Genomic DNA, 21189 nt, shown 5'->3' on the forward strand with positions numbered 1-21189 from the left:
TACATACATGAGGAGGGAGAAAGGAGAGAAAGGGATCCTTCAGATGGTGGTTGAGCTTCATCTTGGATACTCACCTGAGGATGGGATTGGTTCTTCTCTAGAGAGCTAATCCACAATCCTCCCTTGTCTGCAGGGAAGGGGGAGATGAAACCCCTTGGTTCAGATGGCTGCTTTCACTGCAGACCTACCTTGGATGGGATTCACCTCAGAGAATTTTGCCTTCAGCCACTGAAGCGTGAATACCTCTGACCAAGCTGAGATACCTGACATGCGTCTGAGCTGCTTGTTAAATTCCTGCCTTAGTACTCACATGCAACTTGGCACTTCTGTAGGTTTTTTCACCCTGTGTATGAGGCAAGAAGAGCCATGTCTCCCTAGTGCATTTTGTCTGTTCAATGAGAAAAGAGAGTATGCCGAGGAGCTGAGATAGGAGTGATTCATTGCAGGTCTTTCAACCTGGTCAGCCAAAGTCCTTCCACCGGCTCTAAGACAGAAAAATTAAGAGGAGTGAGACTTACCCCTCTTAGTGTGAGAAGCAGACATCGGTGGAGGTAATGGAGGTATTTGAAAAAGCTTCCTGTGCTGAGACTTGGAAGGAAGCAAATACACAAGACCACGAGTGCTCGAGTAATGACTGTCATGCTAGCCTGCCACCCTGTGCTGCTGCCATCTGAGTTGGAAACCCTTGTGATCAACTGAAGGGTTGAGTGTTAAGGGAGAAGCCACTGCCCGAGCATTCACACACCATTCAAGTGTAGGCGTGGGTAACGGACCGTTGTAACGATGTGACCCCAATATGAGTATGATCGTACAGCTTTATTAGTCAGCAAAACAAGGTTTATATAGCAAAACTATTACAGCATCTGAATGGTTAAAACCCCAACCCATATATAGGCAAAACTACTGCAACTCGTTGTGATTGGTGCAGAGCTGCATCTCGAAGCGAAAACAGTACTGTGGCAGGAAACAGCAACGTGGCAGGAAGGAAGTGACAGTGTGGCAGGAAACGGTGATGTTCCCCCTGCTCCAGTGTCCCGAGCTCGTCGCTCTGCCTTCCCAGCAGGGTTCCGTGTCAGCCGCTCCCAAGGCTCACCTCCGGATCAGAACCTGGGTTGCTCAGCGCACCAAACTATGTCCCCTCTCGTCCAGCCAGGACTCCACAATTCCCCCTTTTTGTTTTTTGAGCAAGCCAGGTTTGCTTCGTCATCTTGGAGAGAGCCTTTTTAAGACAGCTAAAGCAAATACATATTATAACTCCAACAGCAAGTAACACGATACATATGCGCAAAATTTCTATAACTAAACCGTTAAGCCAAGCGGGCAGATTACCAAAGAGCGAGGTGAGAAATCCATCAAAAAATCCCTGGCTTTGTTGTATTTGATTGGCGTGCTATTCAAGCCATTATAATTGCTTGTGGATGGACTTACTATGATCGGATAAGTTCATACAGCACATGCCTTCGAAATCCTCACAACCATGTCCCTGGGCCAGCAGTAAAAAATCAATTGCGGCTCTATTTTGCAATACTGCATGTCGTAGACTACTCTGATCTTCTAGCAGGGATTGCAAGACTTTTGTGGTAACACTGGCTTGCTTCTCTGCCCAGCGTTCCATGTTCACCAATCTACTTCTGTAGCAGTGTTCCGTGTTCGCTACTTTCAAGGTCTATCTCCATTACCAAGACTGGGTTGCTCAACAGCACCAAACTATGTCCCCTCTCGTCCAGCCAGGACTCCACAATTCCCCCTTTTTGTTTTTTGAGCAAGCCAGGTATAGTTGATGAGGTTGTTGATGATGATGAGAGCTGACATTAATTTTGGTCTTCAGCTTGCTACCACTCTTTCAGAGGCCCACACAAACTACAATACTAACAGTATAAGAACACAAATGCTAGTTGAAGACATAGAGATGTGAAGTGCATACCACAACCTGCTGGATATAAAGAAAGATTAAATTAACTTGAGAATGATACATACTGATGGTAAATCTGTTACCTAGCATATGGGTGTAGATTGATTTACTTGTATTCAATTTTCTTGCTGGATTTACTTGTATCCAATTTTCTTCCTGTGTGGATGGTGGGACTAAAGTACCGCTTGACCACAACATATCATTATTGTCAATGGGAGGGAATGCATCTCACCACGTCAGGCATCGAAATAGCAGTGTATCAATAATATGAGCTCAGTAAATTTGCACTTGGGTTATAGGTATACTTATCATATATACAAACATCCATAACATTTAGTATTGGCTATCGATATTAATTACCTAGGTTAAGATCAATGTACCTAGAACTATGACTCATTAACTATATAGGCTAAAATTAATGTACATAAAAGCATAAAGCTGCAAACATCACCACATCTATTCCCTGCTGCATCAAATGCTTCCGAAGTTTTGATAAATCAGAGTCCAAATACAACAATCTAAAGTCAAAAACCAGAAATAGTCAATACCTGCAGAACTTACCAAACCAAAAGACACAAAACAGTTACTTAGTCCAGACAAATCCGTTAGATCACAGAAACCAAATAAATCCATCAGATCACAGAAATACAAACAGTGTAACATAAAACCACACGTTCATGGTCGCGACCACACACACACACAGAGGCACACCAAGTTTTTAGCGTAAATCCAAATATTGCAAAGACAGGACTTACAATAATATTCAACATTTACCAGACAAATTCCCAAGCTTCAGTTTCAGGAAGAGTACTCTCTTTTCAATTCAGGATTAGAAAGGACACTTTCCCTTCTCGTCAGGGATATAGCTCAATGCTGTGAAGCTTTTACTATGACTAACAAATAGGCAACAAGAAACAATACTGGAAGAATGCCTTTGCCTTATTAATGGTTCACGCTCAGAACTTTTTGGTCCAGTGATCAGAGGTTCTCCCCGAGAATCCCTCGGTGCCGGCTGGAGGTCCTGCAATCCCTCGGACCATTGAAGTTCAAGAGCAGCGTCCTACCTGGGTACCCAAAATCTATTACTAGAAAGCAGCAAAATAATTAACTTCCTAAAACTTAATGTTGGAGTTCTAGAAAGCAGGCATTCTTTACTGCAGTACTGAACGCACAGGGAATAGTTCTACTCAAATGTGTGTACCGAAAAGACACTCTTACTAGATATTTATGCCATGTTAACATAAATAATCATTACATTTCTGCAAAGTACTTATCATTCTCCATTTCTCCCCCCCCCCCTTTTTTTTTTTTTTTTTTTTTAATGTCTTTTGTACATGCATATTGGCACCTCTAGGCAGTTGTCAGGAGCCCTCAGGTGAAGGTTTATACTTTTCCTCACGGTGTCTGCTAGTTGACCTTTGCTCTTGTGCAGACGCAGTTCTAAAATCAAGTATACCGTGTCCTCCAAGATTGCTTCGTTATACAAAAGCTGTTGTGGGAGATAATTGCCAAATATGCAAGGAATGTATTAATTGGTGTGGGTGGTGCACCCACTGCAGTCATCAGAGTACTTGCGTTTGCTGTAATTTTTTCAGTGTTCCCTGTGTAATAGGATCATCCAGAGTGGGTCTCTTCTGCTTCCATGTCAGAGGTTGCTCCCTGAGAGTGAGTGTGGTCACCTCTGGCATCGGATTCTGCGTTACGTTCTTTCAGCTCATGATATAGCTTCACATATTTTGCTGGTAACCATCAAGGGCCTGTTGAAAGAAGAACACACGCATACCCTCTTCCCCACGTTATTAGTTCTATAGGACTTGTCCATTGTGATTCCCCAAATTCTTTATACCATACTTTTGGTCGAACCACAAATGGAGGGACCATCCCGAATTGACGGTCAGCTGCTATTGTAAATAATTGATCATCAGAACGATTTTAAAAATTAAGTACATTAACTGTTCCTGTGGGGTAACACTGCCCATAGGATTCCCTCTTTTTTGTTTATTTAGCATAGCTTTGAGGGTCCCGTGGACACTTTCGACAATGGCTTGTGCAGTAGAAGAATGTGGTATACCTGTAACATGTTGTATACTCCAGTCCTGTAGGAAAACAGAAATTGTCCGTGAAACGTTCCTTTTCTCCCGTATGTGCCGTGGCTACCAGAAATCCTGAGAAAGTATCCACATTAACATGTACACAATGCAGTCGACCAAATGTTGATATATGTGTAACATCACTTTGCCACAACTCATCAGCTCGTAAACCACGAGGGTTCCCTCCTGCACATGATGGTACGGGTGTAATACATTGACAATCAGGGCATGCATGAACATTTTTTGTGGCTTGCCCCTGGGGCAAAGCAAATTGTTTATGCAAGGAAGAAGCATTTTGATGAAAGAAGTCATGAGATAATCGGGCTTGCTTGAAACGGTGTGGCAGTACTGCTGCCATTGTCAATTGATCTGCTACAACTTTTTCTTCAGTTATTGGTTTTAGTAGAGTAGTATGTAACTATATATGCATTATAAAATATACACGTACACGATTTTCTAATTTCAATAGCAATTGCATCTGCAATGCGTTGAACAATATTCACAACATGCAGAATCTGTGACAACATTGAGTGGTTCAGTCGAAAACAATTCAAAAAACGTGCAAGGCCGCTGATAGCTTAAAAATTTGTGTGGATCCTTCAACGACTGAAATAGATGATTGCTAATCTGATGAATTTGTTTGTTTCCGAAACACTGTTCATGCTCCTTTAATAGGAACAGAAACACGTTGGTTTTTTGGCTGCAATGAAATTTGAGAGAGGGAATGTAACAGCTTATGTTGTGGAAGGGTATAATGTATGTTATTTAAATAATCAGCTAGAGCGGCTTGCAGTGATAAGGATTCACTGTTTAAAGCCACAAAGTCATCTTTAGCCAGCAGCAGGCAAATAGTATCAACTTGCTGACAGTGATTTCAACCTTGTGCTATTAAGGACACTATGATGTGTACCTTTGAAGTCAATGTTTTCATGGGCGTATGAGACAAAAAGATTCATTCCAGAGTCTTCAACTTCTGCGTGTTAACACACCACTGATCGAAAAGAGGGTAAGGCTGTAAAACAAAACCTTCATAAATGATATACAAATTTGTTGGCAATTCGACATTAATTCTGAAGGTAAAGGCAATTGCAATTCTATCTGAAATCTTTTGTAAAACAGTTTTTGCTTTTGGCATTGATCTTCGGGAAAATAATAAATCTGAGTCCTTTTTGACAAAGTAAATAGAGGGGACAAATCTTCAGCTGTAAAGTCAATATTTTCACTTTTCAGCAGAGTGAATAACATCATCTAGGTAGACTATCTGAACCTTGGAAAGATAATAAAGTCCAGCTGTTTGTTCACAAGGAATTCTACTGCAGTAATTGAATTGTATACATTTTTTGTAACCAAGTCCTTGAATGTTAGAAAAGATGGTTCTCGCCGCGCAGCTTCTGGGCTGGCCGGAACGGGCCAGCGCGCTGGGATCGAGGGAAGGTGGGGGGGGGGAAAGGGGGGGGGGTGGGGGAGGAACCGTGCCGCCGGTTGCCCGGGGGGAGCCATGTGCCCCACCAGGTGTAAGGTTTGCTGACCCATTCGATGCGGTGACTGCTGGCGCGGCGGCTGTACAGCGTCTGAGGGACTGTGCAGTTTTATGTTGGAATTCACCTCGTTTTGATCTCAGGTCGGGTACGCCAATTGCTGTTGAGAGACCCTGTTGTACACTTTTGGGATGCCGGATTTTTACACCCCACTTCCCGTTTCTCTGGATTCAAAGGATCGTCAGGTTTTGGCAGATTTACTTCCCGCACTTCTCATGTTCGGTAGGAATTTCGTCGTATGTAGGGTTAAATTTCAGCAGACTGCTGCTCTGTCCTTGCTTTTGAGATAAGGACAGAGGTATAGCAGCTGCTTCTGAGATAGTCTCTGTAAGTTTTAGAGCATTTAAAGCTGTATGCACTGATTTCCAAGTAATGATTTCCTCAGGTATTTTAAACTGCAAGACTTTGTTCTTTCAAACTTCACTGTAAAAAAATTCTTTAATGGAGCCTTCGCTCCTTTTCTCAGTGACTGTCCCATTCTTCAGCGAGCCAGGGCAGGGAGGGGTGGGGAAAACAGACCTGATTCCTGCTCAGGGTCTGTTAGACCCAGCCCCTGCTCACGGCTTTCTTCACGTGGTAACTTAGTGGCCACTCCTCCGGCCAAACACCTGTACTTATGATTGTCATCCATTAACCTGTTCCACAGGACAGGCTGAGGCTTGTGTACCTCAGATAATGGTGGCAACGTTCCACTGTCCATCTAGGATGGCATCTCTTGTAACACCGCTCCAGCGGGTAGATGTGATCCGTGCCAGAGGCCCAGCTAAACATCTCGGAGAAGAAGCCTCATTTTCCCGGTGGGGGGGTTGGTAACGATTGACATATGCTGGAACTGCGAGCTCTTGTCTTGAAGATGCTGCAAAACTGACTGCAACAGATCGCACGGTTTTTGGGTTTTGTTTTCTTTTTTTTTTTTTTTTTTTTTTGAGTAATTCATTCTGGCCGGCATCAGAGGGCGTCGGGAGTGGAGACGCCTCGCTGGAATGTGGCAAGGGTGGATAGAGAGGAGGGGCCGATGTTGCACGCCGCGCCCCAGGAGGGGCCGATGTCGTAAGCCGCACCCCTTCCCCCTCCCTCTCTGGGGGTGGTACTAGCCGCTCCTCCCCTCTTCCGAAAGACAGTCGCAGTTCCGCGCCCGACTCCTCCCCGCTCCCTGGGGACGGTCGTACTACCGCGTCCGGCTGGCATTTCGAGTTGATGTCTCTGGCAGCAACTTCTGGTGGGCCACCCCCCTCTGCGCCGAGACCGGAACCGCACTCTGCACTCGCTCGAATCTCGGCAATTGTGTTACAAGTGATCCCAGTCATCCCTCTAACGGCAGGTAGCCCGAAAACCTGTGCTAATGTCCCAGGCTTAGGCGCGTGATCCTTCCCAGGCTCCGGAGCTAGCATCTGAGCTGCAGCACACGCCACCTCTTGTTCAGCTTTCATGGCTTTTAAAGTGTGTAATACTGTTCGCCAGAGCTCGCGGACGGCTTTTATCTCCTTTTCCTCCTTGTCCTCCCCCGTTATTGTCCTTTCCCACATCATCTCTCCTAACTCTTGCCATTCCGAGACGGAAATCAGTACCGGGGTATCCGCAAAGTGACCCCATCGTTGCCCCAGTTTAATCAACTTCATGAGTTGGTTTGCCGTTGTGTCTATTCCTCTCTTAGAGAGAATACCGACTAACAACGTTGCCGCGGCATCCACCTCCATGCCAGCGACCCCAGCCTCCACGTTAAAATTTAGCTGCGCCAGGCAGCCCCAGTGTGGCTCGAAAATCCCTGGGAGTCGGCCGTCCGTACCTGCCCTGCGCATCCGCACCCAGGCAGGACCCTCCCAGCCGTTACTCCCACGCCCCCCTCTCTAGCTGCTCACCGCAGACCGAGGGCCTCCTGCGGGGAAACCGTCCATCCTCTGCTACCAAATGTAGGCGTGGGTAACGGACCGTTGTAACGATGTGACCCCAATATGAGTATGATCGTACAGCTTTATTAGTCAGCAAAACAAGGTTTATATAGCAAAACTATTACAGCATCTGAATGGTTAAAACCCCAACCCATATATAGGCAAAACTACTGCAACTCGTTGTGATTGGTGCAGAGCTGCATCTCGAAGTGAAAACAGTACTGTGGCAGGAAACAGCAACGTGGCAGGAAGGAAGTGACAGTGTGGCAGGAAACGGTGATGTTCCCCCTGCTCCAGTGTCCCGAGCTCGTCGCTCTGCCTTCCCAGCAGGGTTCCGTGTCAGCCGCTCCCAAGGCTCACCTCCGGATCAGAACCTGGGTTGCTCACAAACTATGTCCCCTCTCGTCCAGCCAGGACTCCACATTCAAGGAGTCGCACACACACTACCTGAGACTTGAACTGCTAGGACCAGAGGTAAACACAACTCAGACACAGAGCAGTGACCCTTCTTACATTTTGACTAAGCTTTGCGATAACAGTGAGAAAATCTCTTCCAGTGCCACATTGTCAGGACAGGTTTCTGTTCCCTCGGTCTCGTTTGCTGAAATCACATCGCACTATTTCCTGCCTTGAAGAGTGCAGCTGTGTTATTTCCTTCCTCTGCAACAGCCTTTCGCGTAGCTGGAGACCCTCAACCTGCCGTCACCAGTTTCCTACATGGGATTTTCATCTCAGGGAAGCAATCACATGCACCGTGTTCTGAAGGAGATGCCTGCACTTGATCCAATATATAAGTCTCTGTGCTCATTTAATGGTGTAGGCCTGATCTGCAGGGTCAGATCTAGTTGTCCAAATGTGTTCCAGCAGCAAAAGATTTCTGTGACAATTTTAACTTAGGGTAGATGCAGTTTACCTGTGCTCTGCACGAACTGCTTTTTCAGGGATGATGGCTTTGTTTCACTGCTAGTAGCATCTGAAGGACCAGCACAGGCATGCAAATGCTTACAGAAATTTTCCTGTCTTTGCAGGTGGATCTCAGTACTTAGGAGCACATGACAAATGGGACAAGTGCAGAAGAATTCATTCTTTATGGCTTCCCAGGCATGTGCAATTCCGGGTGTCCTTGGTGGTGGTATTTGCACTGACGTACTTCCTGACAGTAATAGGCAATGCATCTGCCATATCTGTGCCCCACTCTTGTGCTGTTTCACAGAATCCTGCTCTGGTTCAAGAGAAAATCTGGCAATGCCTGGTATCTCTACCTATAGCCATTATTCCTCGCGTAAGTCAGTCAACAAAATCTACACTCCCCTTCCTTCGCTCTCTCCAGGATGTGAATGTATTTCTTCATTTCCAGTTAAAATTACGGAAACCACTGTGCTTCATGCTAGATGTGTCAGGGCATTTCCACATCTAAAATCCCACACTGGTTTTTAACAGTCCATCATTCCACCCATTTTGGGCTTTCTTCTGGAAACACTTTAAAGTGATTGCCAGAGTCCCCGAACTGCAGAGCTGCTAGTACCAGAAAATGTAGGGACTGGCATAACTGGTAATTGCAGGGCAGAGGTGCACAGTGTCCCACCTGGAGGGTCATTTCTGCTGGGAACTGGAGAACAGAGTCCTTTTGGGCATGACCTGTAAAGCCAGAAAGGGCTTTCACATTTACTTGCCTATGTACCTGTCCATCTATCACTTCACCAGCTTGCTCACTGTCCCCACTTTCCACCTCACTTTTCCTAGTCTCTGAAATGCTGAGCTGTTTCTCCCTGCACACTCCTTTCTGTAGGTTCTTGCCTCTCCTCACCCCCAGATCATCCTGCTTTTCAGGAATACTCACTGGTCTTTCAGTCCACTCTTTCTCTCCATATCTGCCTCTGAGCTATGCCGACTGCTGTTCTCTCCTTCAGCAGCAGAAGACATGAGCTGTTCCTCTCCCAACTCTGACCATATCTTCTTGCTAGAACAGTTCCTTCATATGACACATGACAACTTCTGCCGTTGTCCTGTCCTTGTAGGGAATTTCAGCTCTTCTTGCACAGAGTTAGTCTTCTCTGTTTGTTCTCCAAGGTGGATGACCATCCCTACAGGCTTTGGTAGCATTTGACCCAATACATCTCTGATACAACCTCCTATATGCCACGTCGCTCCATTCCCTACCATCTTTCCCTCTTCCAGGCTTCGTATGTACCAGGAGCACATTCAGGAATGCTCAGGACCTGCCAATGTAGGGTGAAGTTTTACTCCTCTTTTGATGCCCATTACTCCTGACATCTCTCAGATTATTTGCGTGCCCATGTGCAGTCCATGCTCTCCCTACAGCAACACTCACAGGGAGCCAGGACTCACGACTCCTCTCTTCCACCATCAGCCACGCAAACTCGTGCCTCTTTCTCCCCAGCCTGAAAGTCACATCTCACCAAAGTCTGCCTGTTCCTCCAGAGATGCCAGGCAAATGAGAATCAAGTCCCGTTCTCCCTTCATGGTGTGCCCAAGGACCTGCCAGCACGTGGAACACAGTGTTGGCAACTTCCCCTCTTCTTCTGCCTCTGACAGATCAAAGACACCTCCAAAACACAGCCCAGAGGGTGGGGCAAAACTCTTTCCCTGCTTTTCCAGGCAGGCTTCTTTGGGTTTGTCCCACACCTCTACCACAGTCCCCTCTTTGTGTCTCTACCTCAAGAAAGCTCTCTAGAGAGCTAATGAACGTACTGTCCATCAGAGGGACAGGCATGCCTTGCAGACTTCTCCTGACATCAGCCACCTAGCCGGCTGCACAGGCCTGCAGCCAGCTCTGCAGAAGGTGGAGAAAGCTCCCTCCTGCACCCACCCATGTCCACCCTGTCCCTGGGACTGTCTGGATGGAGAGAGGACAAGGCAAACACTGAAGTGCCTGGACCCAGGCGTGACACACTCTCTCCCTTTGCCTCTGGCTGTAGAGAAGGAACCTGAAGAGAAACATTGCTGTAAAGAGCATCTGCTGCAGAAAACAGCTGCACAGAAACAGGCAGACTTCCACACTCTGGTGGGGGCTAGGACATGGCAACAAAACTCTCTTTTGTGCAGGCAATCCCTCTGTGTCCATTCACCTACCCACATTACCTACAACCTCCAGCTGCTTGTCCCACCCCAGGTCCCAGAACCCCAATACACAGGCAACAAAAAGGGCTACTTGATTTTAACATCTTCTGCTGTTTGCTGCCTGGAGCAGATCTCCTCTGCCACTGCTCACCCAGGGCCCTTTGCTCACACAATTGGAAGGGACTGCAGGAAGCAGGTTATTAACACAGCAGCCACCGTTCACAGCCCTGGTCCCACAAGGCCTTCAGGGTCCTATTGTGCAGTTGAGGCCATGGCAGAAGGATGGTGGGCTGCCCTCTGCTCTCCAATGACTGCAAACCTGCCACGAGTTCCCCTGTAATACAACTATAGGTGCCACAGCAGTCCCCAGCAGAGGCAGGGAAGAGGGCTGAACCTTTCCTCTCTGCCTCGGAAGTCTGTGAACATGGGCTTTTGCAGCTGTGTCAGCTCCTACAGCCACCCAGGCCTCACTGGGAACTGGCTGGGCCAAGGACCCCATGTCTCTTTCCAGCTCTCACTCACCTCACATCTTCAGCCCTGGAGAGCAACTCTTCAGATCTCTTTGTGGTTCACTCCTGAGTCTGAACTTGGGTCTCAGATGTCTCTTTCAATAAGTGCCCAGCTCTACCTTGTCTCCCATCACCTGGACTTCATTCCAACACTAAATGCTCTCAGTCTGAGGTGAAGGGGAATCCTATGCAACAAGCTCTATGTCCTGAACACTCTCCACTGTGGGATACATCCGAAGGTGTCTGTGACAATCAATATCTCCTTCTCATATTGCTGCTGAGGTAGAACTGCCAGCCCTGCAGGATGGCTTTCGAACACCAGCAGGAGTGTCTTGGAAGCATTCTGTGGAGCTGAAGGATTCAGTTTGTAATTGTGTATCTGAGCCTATTCACAAAGTGACCAGCAAGAAACCACTTCTGTTTGTGGCTTTCAAGCAAGGCTTCTATTAACACTGTATCAGTTGGGTCTTTTTGTTTTAACAGGGACTGGCTATATCAGTGGGCTGAAAGAGATCCCCAGCCCCCGCAGCTTGAGCAGGAGTAACTCCTGTGGCAGGACCGAGGGCTGTCCGGCTGCCCGGGGGCAGGAGGATCTCTGCTGTCCGATTCTGTGGTCAGAGCAGAAAGGCACTGCTCCTCGCCGGGAGCCAGCGGGGCTGGGGCTGCAGTCGCTCCTTCCCGGGCACCGGCACCAACCCCATCATGATTCCTGCTCCCCGCTGCCGCAGGATCTGCCACTGTGGCGGGGGATTTCTGTCTGTATCCCGGTGGGAGTGCGGGGGTCAGTGGTGGTGAGGGACAGGAGGAGGGTTCTGACCGGGGGGCGGCTCTGGAGCCACGTTTGGGGCATCTGCTGGGACTGAGGGTCACGAGGGCTACCAGGCCTCGGTGAGCCCAATGCTGATGCCGGTGCCGTTGCCGTTGCCGGGCGTGCGGGGGAACCGCCCTGGGGCTGGGAGGGGCTGGGCGGGGCCTAGCGGGGCGAGGCAGCACCGGCGAAGGGACTGGCAGCGCCCCCTGGCGGGCACGGCTTCGAGTGCCCACCATCCCCGACACACACGCCCGGCCCCGCCCGCACCCGTTCGTGCCCGGCCGCAGCCCCAGCTCCTCTCCCCGTGTCTCCCACGGCGCAGTAATACACCGCCGCGTCCCCGCGCCGGGGCCGGGCGAGCCACAGGGCGCTGGACCGGCGGTCTGCCGCCACCGACAGCCGCCCCGGAGGGGTCTGCACATCCTTGGACCCTTTCAGGGTGCTCACGAGGAATGCGGGGCCTCGGCCCGGGAGCTGATGGAACCAGTAGATGTAGTTGTAAGACTGGATGTTGGGGTGTGAGCAGTTGATGCTGATGCTGGTGCCCTCGGTGGTCTCTGCCGATGGCTCCTGCTGCACCTGGGCTCTGGCCACAGTCACTGTCGAGAAAGAAGAAGGAAAGAAGAAAGATTGTCAAAGATCACTCAGTTCTGATGGCTCGTTACCAGACAAACAGTAAAGAGCAGTGGCAGTGCCAGCGGACAGGAAGAGATGGGAAAATGTGCCTGTGATGGAGAGTGATCCTAGTGTGAGTACATGGTGTGTGGAGTGATGGGAGAACACTGGGAGAGAGTTTGAAATACAGGCATGCAGAGATTAGATGAAAGTCAGGTGCATGGATGGATGGAGAGAGCAAGAGCAGGGAGAGAGGGTGTTACGGTGAAGAACAGCTAAAATCAGTGCAGTAATAACGACTTCACGCACAGGGAAAGGAGACAGCACATGGAAATACAGGTGTCCAGGCAAGCAGGGTCATAGCGACAGAGGTGGCAGAGAAATAGCGAGAATGGGAAGAGGACACTCGGAGTTTATGATGTGGGGAATAGAAAATTAGTTCGATTTTGCTATAGCTTTAGCTTAATTTTGTTATATAATTTTGCATCTATATTAAAGTGAGAGTTAAACACTGTTATTCAGTTTAGTTCTGTTCTTTGTAGTCTTGCTAACAAGGACTGTTGTGGCTCAAATGTAGCTAACAAGGACTGCTTGCGAGACAGACGAAGAGAAACAAGGACTGATAACCAGAAATTTGTTGTCTGTAAGAAGCAACTCTCTAGCTGAAACTGCTTCTATGTTTTGGGACTCAGCCAACACAGACAACTCAGGAATTTTTAAGCCAAAGGTGAAAGCACACAGCGAGGAAGACTATGAGCCTTCATCCATAACACCCCCACAGACGACCACCAGACGACACTGCGCAAGTGCTAAAGGGGGGTGGAGTATGATAATGAATTCCTAGAAATAATTACAATAGTCCAGCCAATTTAGATAAGCTTTGTAATAAATAGGTCCATGCTTTGTGACTCGGTGTGCAAGTTAGGAGGAGCGATTCCCCTTGCACCCGGCGCCGCAATAAGCATACCTGCTTTAGAACTCTCTGAGTTGTGAAGTGTGATTCCGCACGTCATTTATGGAAAGGGGGACTAGAGCTGGCAGAGGGGCAGGGACGGGGAAAGACACCCCGAAGAAGGAGAGGGAAGAGTTCGTGCTGGGCTCCCTGGGGAGCAGCCCGGGCACAGCCCCGGCCCCCGCCCACCGCCGCCAGCCCCGCGCACCCAGCAGCACCGCGGCCAGCCCCGCCAGCCCCGCGCCCCGGCACCGCCGCATCCCGCCGCTCCGCCGCCCGCGCCTCGCTGCCCCCCGCCAGCCCCGGCTCTCTGCTCCGCCCGCGCCGCCTCCTCTCCGCCGCCTCCTCCCCTCGCCGCCGCCGCCAGCTCCGCCCCGGGGCTCAGCCCGGCGCCGGCGCCGCTCGGGCTCTCGCCCGGCCTCGCAGTGCTCGCTGGCTCTGCCCGGCCACGACTTGGTCTCCTGCAAAACAGACTCCCGGTCCGCCAGCGAGAATGCGCCTGCACAGACCCAGGTTCAACTTGTGCAGCGGCAGGGCCTTGACTCTGATGACATCTCTTCTCCAAGATGAGTGGCCCACTACTCTTAGACTCTCCTCATATGTCATGTTTGTCACCCCCCTGATTGACTTGGTGGCCTTTGCTGGACTTGCTCCAGTACGTCAATGTCCTCAGAGGGTCTCAGATGGGGCAAAAGGTCAGGGTCACTTTCCCAGGCCTGCTGGCAACATTTTGGCTAACACAGCTCAGGATGCCATGTGTCCTCTTTGCTGCAATGACACGCTGCTCTCTCATGTTCACACACGTACACACCTCCCCTGCCCTTGCCTTCCCCACAGTGCCTGTTACCTCCTGAGCAAGCAATGGGATGTGGCCTCGGCTACTCTAGAGCCTCTGCTCAAAACTGGACCCCTGGACAGAGGAGTCAGCCCTGTCTGACCTCTCCCAGAGGAGCTCCCTGGCACTGATCTCACCAAGGTCACTAAGGAGAAGTCCTCAGCTGCACTGCCTGCAAGCTGGACTTGAGCTTCAGGCTGAGAGATCTTCAGGAGGGGAGATGGGCTTAGAAAATTTACCCACTGTGCACGGCCCTTGTCAGAAAGTGGGTCTATACTGGACTTGCCTGTGAGAGAACAGCAGGCTTAAGAGAATGTGGTCTTGGATCCAGTGTCCTTTGCCTCTCAGAGGGAGGTGCTGGGCACTCCGACTGAGATTCCAATGCATGGCATGAAGATCTAGGTGGGCTCAAGTCCAAAGCAGTCATCAGTTCTTTGGTTTACCTGGATGGGCAGGAAAAGGAGGGCTCAGCAGACACAGGCTGCATGTGAGTGCCTCTTCCTTGGACAGATCTCTAACAGTATGACGCCCTCGCCTGTCAGCTACACTCAGTCTCCTGCTGACCCTGGGAATCTGCTGCTCTGTGTTGCTGCTGGAGAGAGCAGCGGAGACTATCCCTACCATGAGCAGAACATTCCCTCTTGATGAGTGACACTCAAGGGCACACACACACACACACACACACACACAGAGACGCTCAGCCACACCAGCACGGAAATATACACAAATGTGTGCTCCAACATGCATCCACCCTAACCTGGATGCTTACAAGTACACAAAAGACAAGAACACACAGAGGAATATAAAGAAATTTGTACACTACTGAGGACCCGCAGTAATGGGGGAGTGTTAGGCAGGGTGTGGTCAGATCCTAGGAGTACAACGCACACACGCAGGGAGACAACAACAGGGGAAAACTGGGGTGAGCTGAGGAGGGAGGGAAAGATGAGGACAGGGCAATCCCCCAGCAAAGTGGCCCGTGGTGGATTGCTAGACATATAGGAAAAAGAACAACACTTGAAACTGCCCCAACAGAGTGTTTATGTTTAATGTCAGTTCCCTGCTGTGGACCCCTCCAGCACCGGAGCTGAGTCTGCTGCCAGCACTGCTGCATTCCTGCCCTAGAAATCCTGGCGCCTTTCATCCCAGTGCTTGAAAGAAGCCTTCATTGGAGAATGGGCATGGCACAAACCTGGAAATGACAAGGCAGCAGTGTTGGAAACAAAAGCACAGCCCATATCATTACCTGTGATGGTCTGCATGCAAGATGAACTTGTCAGAAAATTGTTACCTCTGCAAAGGGAGCCTCTGGTCCTGCAGCAAGAAAGGGCAGGTATAAAAGTCAGCCCAAGTCTCGGCTCTCTCACCCACTTGTCTTGGCTCCTTCTCCTTGGGACCCAGGTGAGTCTGAAGCCCCTTCTCTTCCAAACTGAGATCTCTCCTCAATGGACCTCCCAGCTGATAGTGGCTATGTCCCTTCGTGTGGTTTGGATCTTCTTCTCATGACAGAGGGCAGTGGGGAAAACTTCTGCATAGAGAGAGGCTGGAATGTGTCTGAGGGGGGCTTTTGGTTTATGAATTAGAAAAGAGCCTCACTCAGCCATGCTGCTCTTTTTAGGGTGATGAAGACTCCGACACCCCACTCAGTAGCGACCTTGGTTCCCTTGTGACAGGATAACCAGGCTGCTCCTCATACACCCCTGTGCTCTATTTCCTCTCTCTCTTCTCTCACAGCTGTACCTCCAGACCAGAGACATGTCCTGCTACAACCCATGCCTGCCATGCCGGCCCTGCGGCCCAACCCCACTGGCCAACAGCTGCAATGAGCCCTGTGTCAGGCAGTGCCAGAACTCCACCGTCGTCATCGAGCCTCCTGCTGTGGTGGTGACCCTGCCCGGCCCCATCCTCAGCTCCTACCCACAGAACACTGTTGTGGGCTCCTCCACCTCTGCTGCTGTTGGCAGCATCCTCAGCTGTGATGGAGTGCCCATCAACTCTGGGTGCTGTGACCTCTCTGGCATTTCCAGCTGCTACTCTGGCAGAAGGTACCTTGCCTGATAAAGATGCTGGGAGTGCCCCAGTGGATATTCCTCTGGGAACTCAAAACATGGTGCTCTGCAAAGGATCTGGATTTTGAGGGTGTTTTCTGTGTAGCGGAATGGCTTCGCCTTTCTCTCCTGTTTCCTTGTTTGCTTTGATTCCCATTGGCAATAACTTTCCTCCAAGGCCAGCCTGGTGGGAACCATCGGTCTCCTCTCCCTCCACAGGGCAGGTAGCTGGACATCACGCATCTCCATAGCCAAGGCCCACAGACTCTTGGCTTCCTTTGGGGCTCCCTGCCCTGTTAGCTTCCACTGAAGTGATATTATTTTCTCTTTTGACTCATTAAAGTTGTGCTGTATTCAAACGTGGTCTCCGTGTGTTCCTTCCCTCTGTGGACACTCACCACTACCAAAGGAGAAGGGTGTTGTTCTGGGGTGGAAGGGGTTGAGGGCACAAGGAGACCATTCTGCATTCACAGAGGTTTTGGACACCCTGCGGTGGCTCCTGCTTTGGGCACCAACCCTTGGAGATGAGGAGGACATCCAGGGGTGCTGTGGTGCCAGTGACCATCAGGTCCTGCCTTGTTGTGCCTCTGCCGACAAATGCTCAGAAAGGGACGAAGCCCTGCGGGCCTAGCAGCCCCATGAGCTTCAGAGGAAGGGTGTTCCTCTTGCTATGGCTGGAGCTGCGCTGGGGTGACAGGAGGTGAGTGTGGGGCTCTGGAGGATGATTTTCTCTGCAGAATGCCAAGAGTAAGAGCAGAAGGAAGAGCCCTTGGGATGGTTGACAGCTATTACTCCCCCTTTCTCTCCTCGCGGGGAGGCAAGACCCACTCGCGGGGCCATGGCCAGCAGGCATCGGCAGTAGTAGCAGGGAATATTTGCCCATGACACTGAATGAGTTGAGGCTTGACATCAGAGCTAAGTTTGTGGGAACTGAGGGCAGTCAGCACAGAAATGCAGACAGTGAAAGAGTGTATTTCTCAGGAAAATGAAGCTGCTCTGGCAAGAGCATGCAGGGGAATGTTAAGATCGGCAAGGACAAGGAACCTGGGGGCACTTTCCAAGAGAGCTGCGGGTTGGTTCAACTCTTGACTGCTTCACTGGTTCTCCCAGAGACTTTGTGCTTGGGAATTGGCTGCCATTCTGGGGGGAGAGGGTTTTTTCATGTGGAATTCTCATCCCTTCTATCTGATGGAAATGTCTCTTGGCAGCCACTACAGTCGCATATCTAATTTCCTGCATGAAAATCCAGATCTCTTGGCAAAAATATGCAAGTGGAAGGATGGAAATACCCACAAGTATGTCCTCCATCAAGAGGGAATGTCCTCATTCTGGCAGGGATGGAGTTATTTTCCTCTCAGTAGCTACTGTGTTTTGCATGGAGTAGGAGAAGAAAGTGGATAGCACTGATGATTTTCTTTCTTGCTAAGTAATCATGGACTTTTTTCAGTTTCCTATATCCAGCTAACAAGCAGAAGTGCAGGAGCTGGGAGGGAGCACAGCCAGACAGCTAGCCCAAGCTGGCCAATGGAAATTTTCCATACCATAGATGCCATTCTCAGTTTATTAATGGGAGTTTTCGGGGGGTGCAGGAATACGGTCTTTTCTGGGAGTTCAATCTTTTCCGGGAGTTTGATCTTTTTAGTTCCATGAATTTAGCCTTTTTGGTTCCGTGAGTTTGACAAGGTTGCTGACGTTCATGAGTTTGGTGAATTCCGCTAAATTTACAGGCTCCAGGAATCCTGTGGGTTCCATGACTGCTGTTCAGACATCAGATGGTGAGAAAAAATAATATTCTGTACAGCTTGTATTGCATCATTATTATTATTATGTATATTAGTATTAATATTGCCTTTGTTGTCTTATTAAACTGTCTTCATCTCAACACATGAATTTTACCTTTTGTTCGTTCTCCTCCCCATCCCATACTCATCCCCAGCCCAGAGGGTTGTCTGGTCCTGGTTGCTAGTTGCTAGGTTAAGTTACGACAGGGAATTATGGCTCATGAAGCATATCTCAGAATGACTGAAGGCCAAAAGCTTTATAGGGCTTTTCTCTTGCATGTCTGAAATCCTTTCTCCCTCACAGTACTATTACTAACCACCATCAACAACAGCAGAGCTGGACTTCCCAACCCTACTGCACTAAACCAGCAGAAGGTCCCTCAGGTCCTTTGCAATGATGATACCATCTGCAGTTGTCCTTCTTGAAGAGGATGGCATTTCATCTGACAGATGAGTAAGCCCTTTTGCCAAAGCACTGCCAGAGTACTGCTATTGGCTCTTGGTATGACCTCTAGTCTGGCTGCACAACTGAGGAGATCTTGGAAAGGTAGGAAAGGGGCACAGGACCCATGCAAGTTTTATACTCCAAATGAAGCGCATTCTTGCAGAGGATGTTTTTTTCCTAATGGTGATTTGAATGATGCTGTGACTCCAATTTCAGAAGGCAGGCACTGAGCTGTCTCAAGCTGTGCGTCCCATGTCATTTCTGTGGCCTATTCCTGTGGCCCAGGTGTCTTCACCTTCATGGGAGCCTCCTCCAAAGGGTCACTAGGCAGAGGAGTGGCTATTATTTACACTGTTCTTACTCCGCTGCTCAGCGCCTCGATTTACACCCGAAGAAAGAAGGATGCAAAACCTGCTCTGAGCAGGTTCGAGAGCTGGTATTTGTTCACAGGCAGGAAACAATGGGCAGGGTACCATGACTCTCACACAAATATCACCGTACATCAGGGTATTAGTGACCCATGTAACAGATAAGCTGAGGAGGCCCTGGCCTCTGCTGTGCTATATGCAGTGCTTGGCCTTCAGGGCCACGTTGTGCTGAACAGACTCTTTGGACAGAAGACCAACTCAGCCAGTTGATTGTAACCAGTGAGCCTGGAGGCAGCTCCTGCTCCGTACCAGTAATTACAGTACCTGTCTGTCCTTGCCTATAGCTAAAAGGGCAGTAAGAAGTTCTCATGTGGACATCCTTTCTGTTTGACAGCAGAAATTATGTATAGAGCTCTTTTATCTGATGACTATTGTCTGAAGGTTTTATTGATCAAATCAGGGCAATCGTTTAATGGGCAGGATCTGTGTGGTGTGCTGTGCCCTGATTGGAGCTGAACCAGGGGCCCTGTGTAAGATGCAGGTGTAGCAGCTCAAAGGGATCTGGGCAGCAAAAGGTGGGGTGGGGGCATGGAGCAGGGTGCACATGGAGATGGCAGCCCTATTCCCTGAGAACAAGCCCAGGGAAGGAAGTCCCGCCTTCTGCTGGTAACACTGTGGAGCCAGCATAACAAGCAACAGGTTGTGGCTCTGCTGCATTCCAGGGCAGAGGTAACCCTAATTCATGGAAACCTGCCCAAGAAGACAGTGATCAATGTTAACAAAATCAGGGTGAGGATGCAGCCAAAAATTGTCTCAAAGTCTTTCTAACCTTGCACCCAGGAGGATACCTGCTGCTTACAGCTTGGGGTGGGCTCAGGGACTGCCCTGGTATGTATCACAGAGCATGATCCATCAGCAGGAAAGACTGTTGATACGCAGCGGGGGAAAATCTTCATTCCATATCTGCTCAGGTCGTAGTGGGGAGGATTGTGCCCCCACCATGTGCAGGCCGCTCCCTCCAGGACTGCAGCCTCAGAGCAGGACTGGCTGTCCTCCCAGGGCATGCTGACACCTCTCCAAAAAGCAGAATGTCATTAGAAGCTACGGCTGTTTAGCAGCCACATTTGTCTTTCAAGAACCCTGGCCGGCATATAAAGAAAGGGGCTGGATCCTGGCATAGCACCATGGGTTACTGGCTTTCTGGGCACAGCCATCCTCATGGGGCTGCAGTTGCTCCCCATAGCATCACCCTGCCAGCGCAGCCAGAGGCTGCTTTTGTGCATTTGCTGTGCTGCCTCAGGGGTACGGGCACAGCCCCCTGCCTTCCCAGGGGAGTGTGGAGCAGCACTGGGAGGAGTGCAGCCTGTCCCCAAGGTGTGAGCTGTCCCCTTCTGCTGGCAACAACCTGCTGACTGCACCTACCCAGCAGGAGGTCGAGGAGGCACAGGGAAATGTTGTTTATGCTGTCGTTACCTCAACTAAGTTGTCCTGAGACACTATCTGATACCTATCTCCCAAGATAGGATCCCAGGTTGCATAAATAAAAAAGAAAATAAAGAATACCAAAAATTTATTCTAAATGGTATCCAACACGAAATCCAGAAACCACAGGATTGGGCAAAGTTGTATGAAATACTATAGGCAGACAACAAACACCCATCTGTTTTTTATGAAATATTATGCGAGGAAATGCTGGAGAAACTCATAGTAGCCATAAATTCATAGAATCATTAAGGCTGGAAAAGTCCTCTATGATCATCAAGTCCATCCATCCACCCAACACCACCATGCCTACTAATCCATATCCTGAAGCGCCATATCTACAAGTTTTTTGAACACCTCCAGGCATGGTGACTCTACCACTGCCCTGGGCAGCCTGTTCCAATGCCTGACCGCTCTTTCAGTAAAGACATTTTTACTAGTATCTAATTTAAACCTCCCTTGACCCAACTTGAGGCCATTGCCTCTCGTCCTATTGCTAGTTAGTTGGGAGAAGAGACCAACACCTGCCTCACTCAATCTCCTTTCAGGTAGTTGTGGAGAGCAATAAGGTCCCCCCTCAGCCTCCTCTTCTCCACACTAAACAGCCCCAGCTCCCTCAGCTGCTCCTCGTAAGACTTGTTCTCTAGACCCCTCACCAGCCCCTCAATGTCCTTCTTGTAGTGAGGGGCCCAAAACTGAACACAGTATTCGAGGTGCGGCCTCACCAGTGCCGAGTACAGGGGCATGGTCACCTCCCTACTCCTGCTGGCCACACCATTCCTGATACAAGCCAGGATGCCGTTGGCCTTCTTGGCCACCTGGGCATGCTACCG

At 49.6% G+C, this 21189-nt stretch overlaps 1 protein-coding gene and 1 gene segment (V, D, J or C); one reads left to right on the forward strand and one right to left on the reverse strand.

Moving 5' to 3' along the window:
- Window positions 1–11894: 11894 nt before the first annotated feature.
- On the reverse strand, window positions 11895–13657 carry LOC104336673 (T cell receptor alpha variable 4-like). The segment is given in 3 exon segments: window positions 11895–11992; window positions 12064–12429; window positions 13606–13657. Coding segments are annotated over 3 exon segments (516 nt in total).
- Window positions 13658–15499: 1842 nt separating this feature from the next.
- LOC104336672 (uncharacterized) lies at window positions 15500–16531 on the forward strand. Its single transcript, XM_075443587.1, is given in 4 exon segments — window positions 15500–15523; window positions 15526–15633; window positions 15967–16277; window positions 16387–16531. Coding segments are annotated over 4 exon segments (588 nt in total).
- The last annotated feature ends 4658 nt before the right edge of the window (window positions 16532–21189 follow it).

The sequence above is a fragment of the Opisthocomus hoazin genome, chromosome 26 (genome assembly GCF_030867145.1).
Source record: "Opisthocomus hoazin isolate bOpiHoa1 chromosome 26, bOpiHoa1.hap1, whole genome shotgun sequence".
In the NCBI taxonomy this organism is placed as follows: domain Eukaryota; kingdom Metazoa; phylum Chordata; class Aves; order Opisthocomiformes; family Opisthocomidae; genus Opisthocomus; species Opisthocomus hoazin.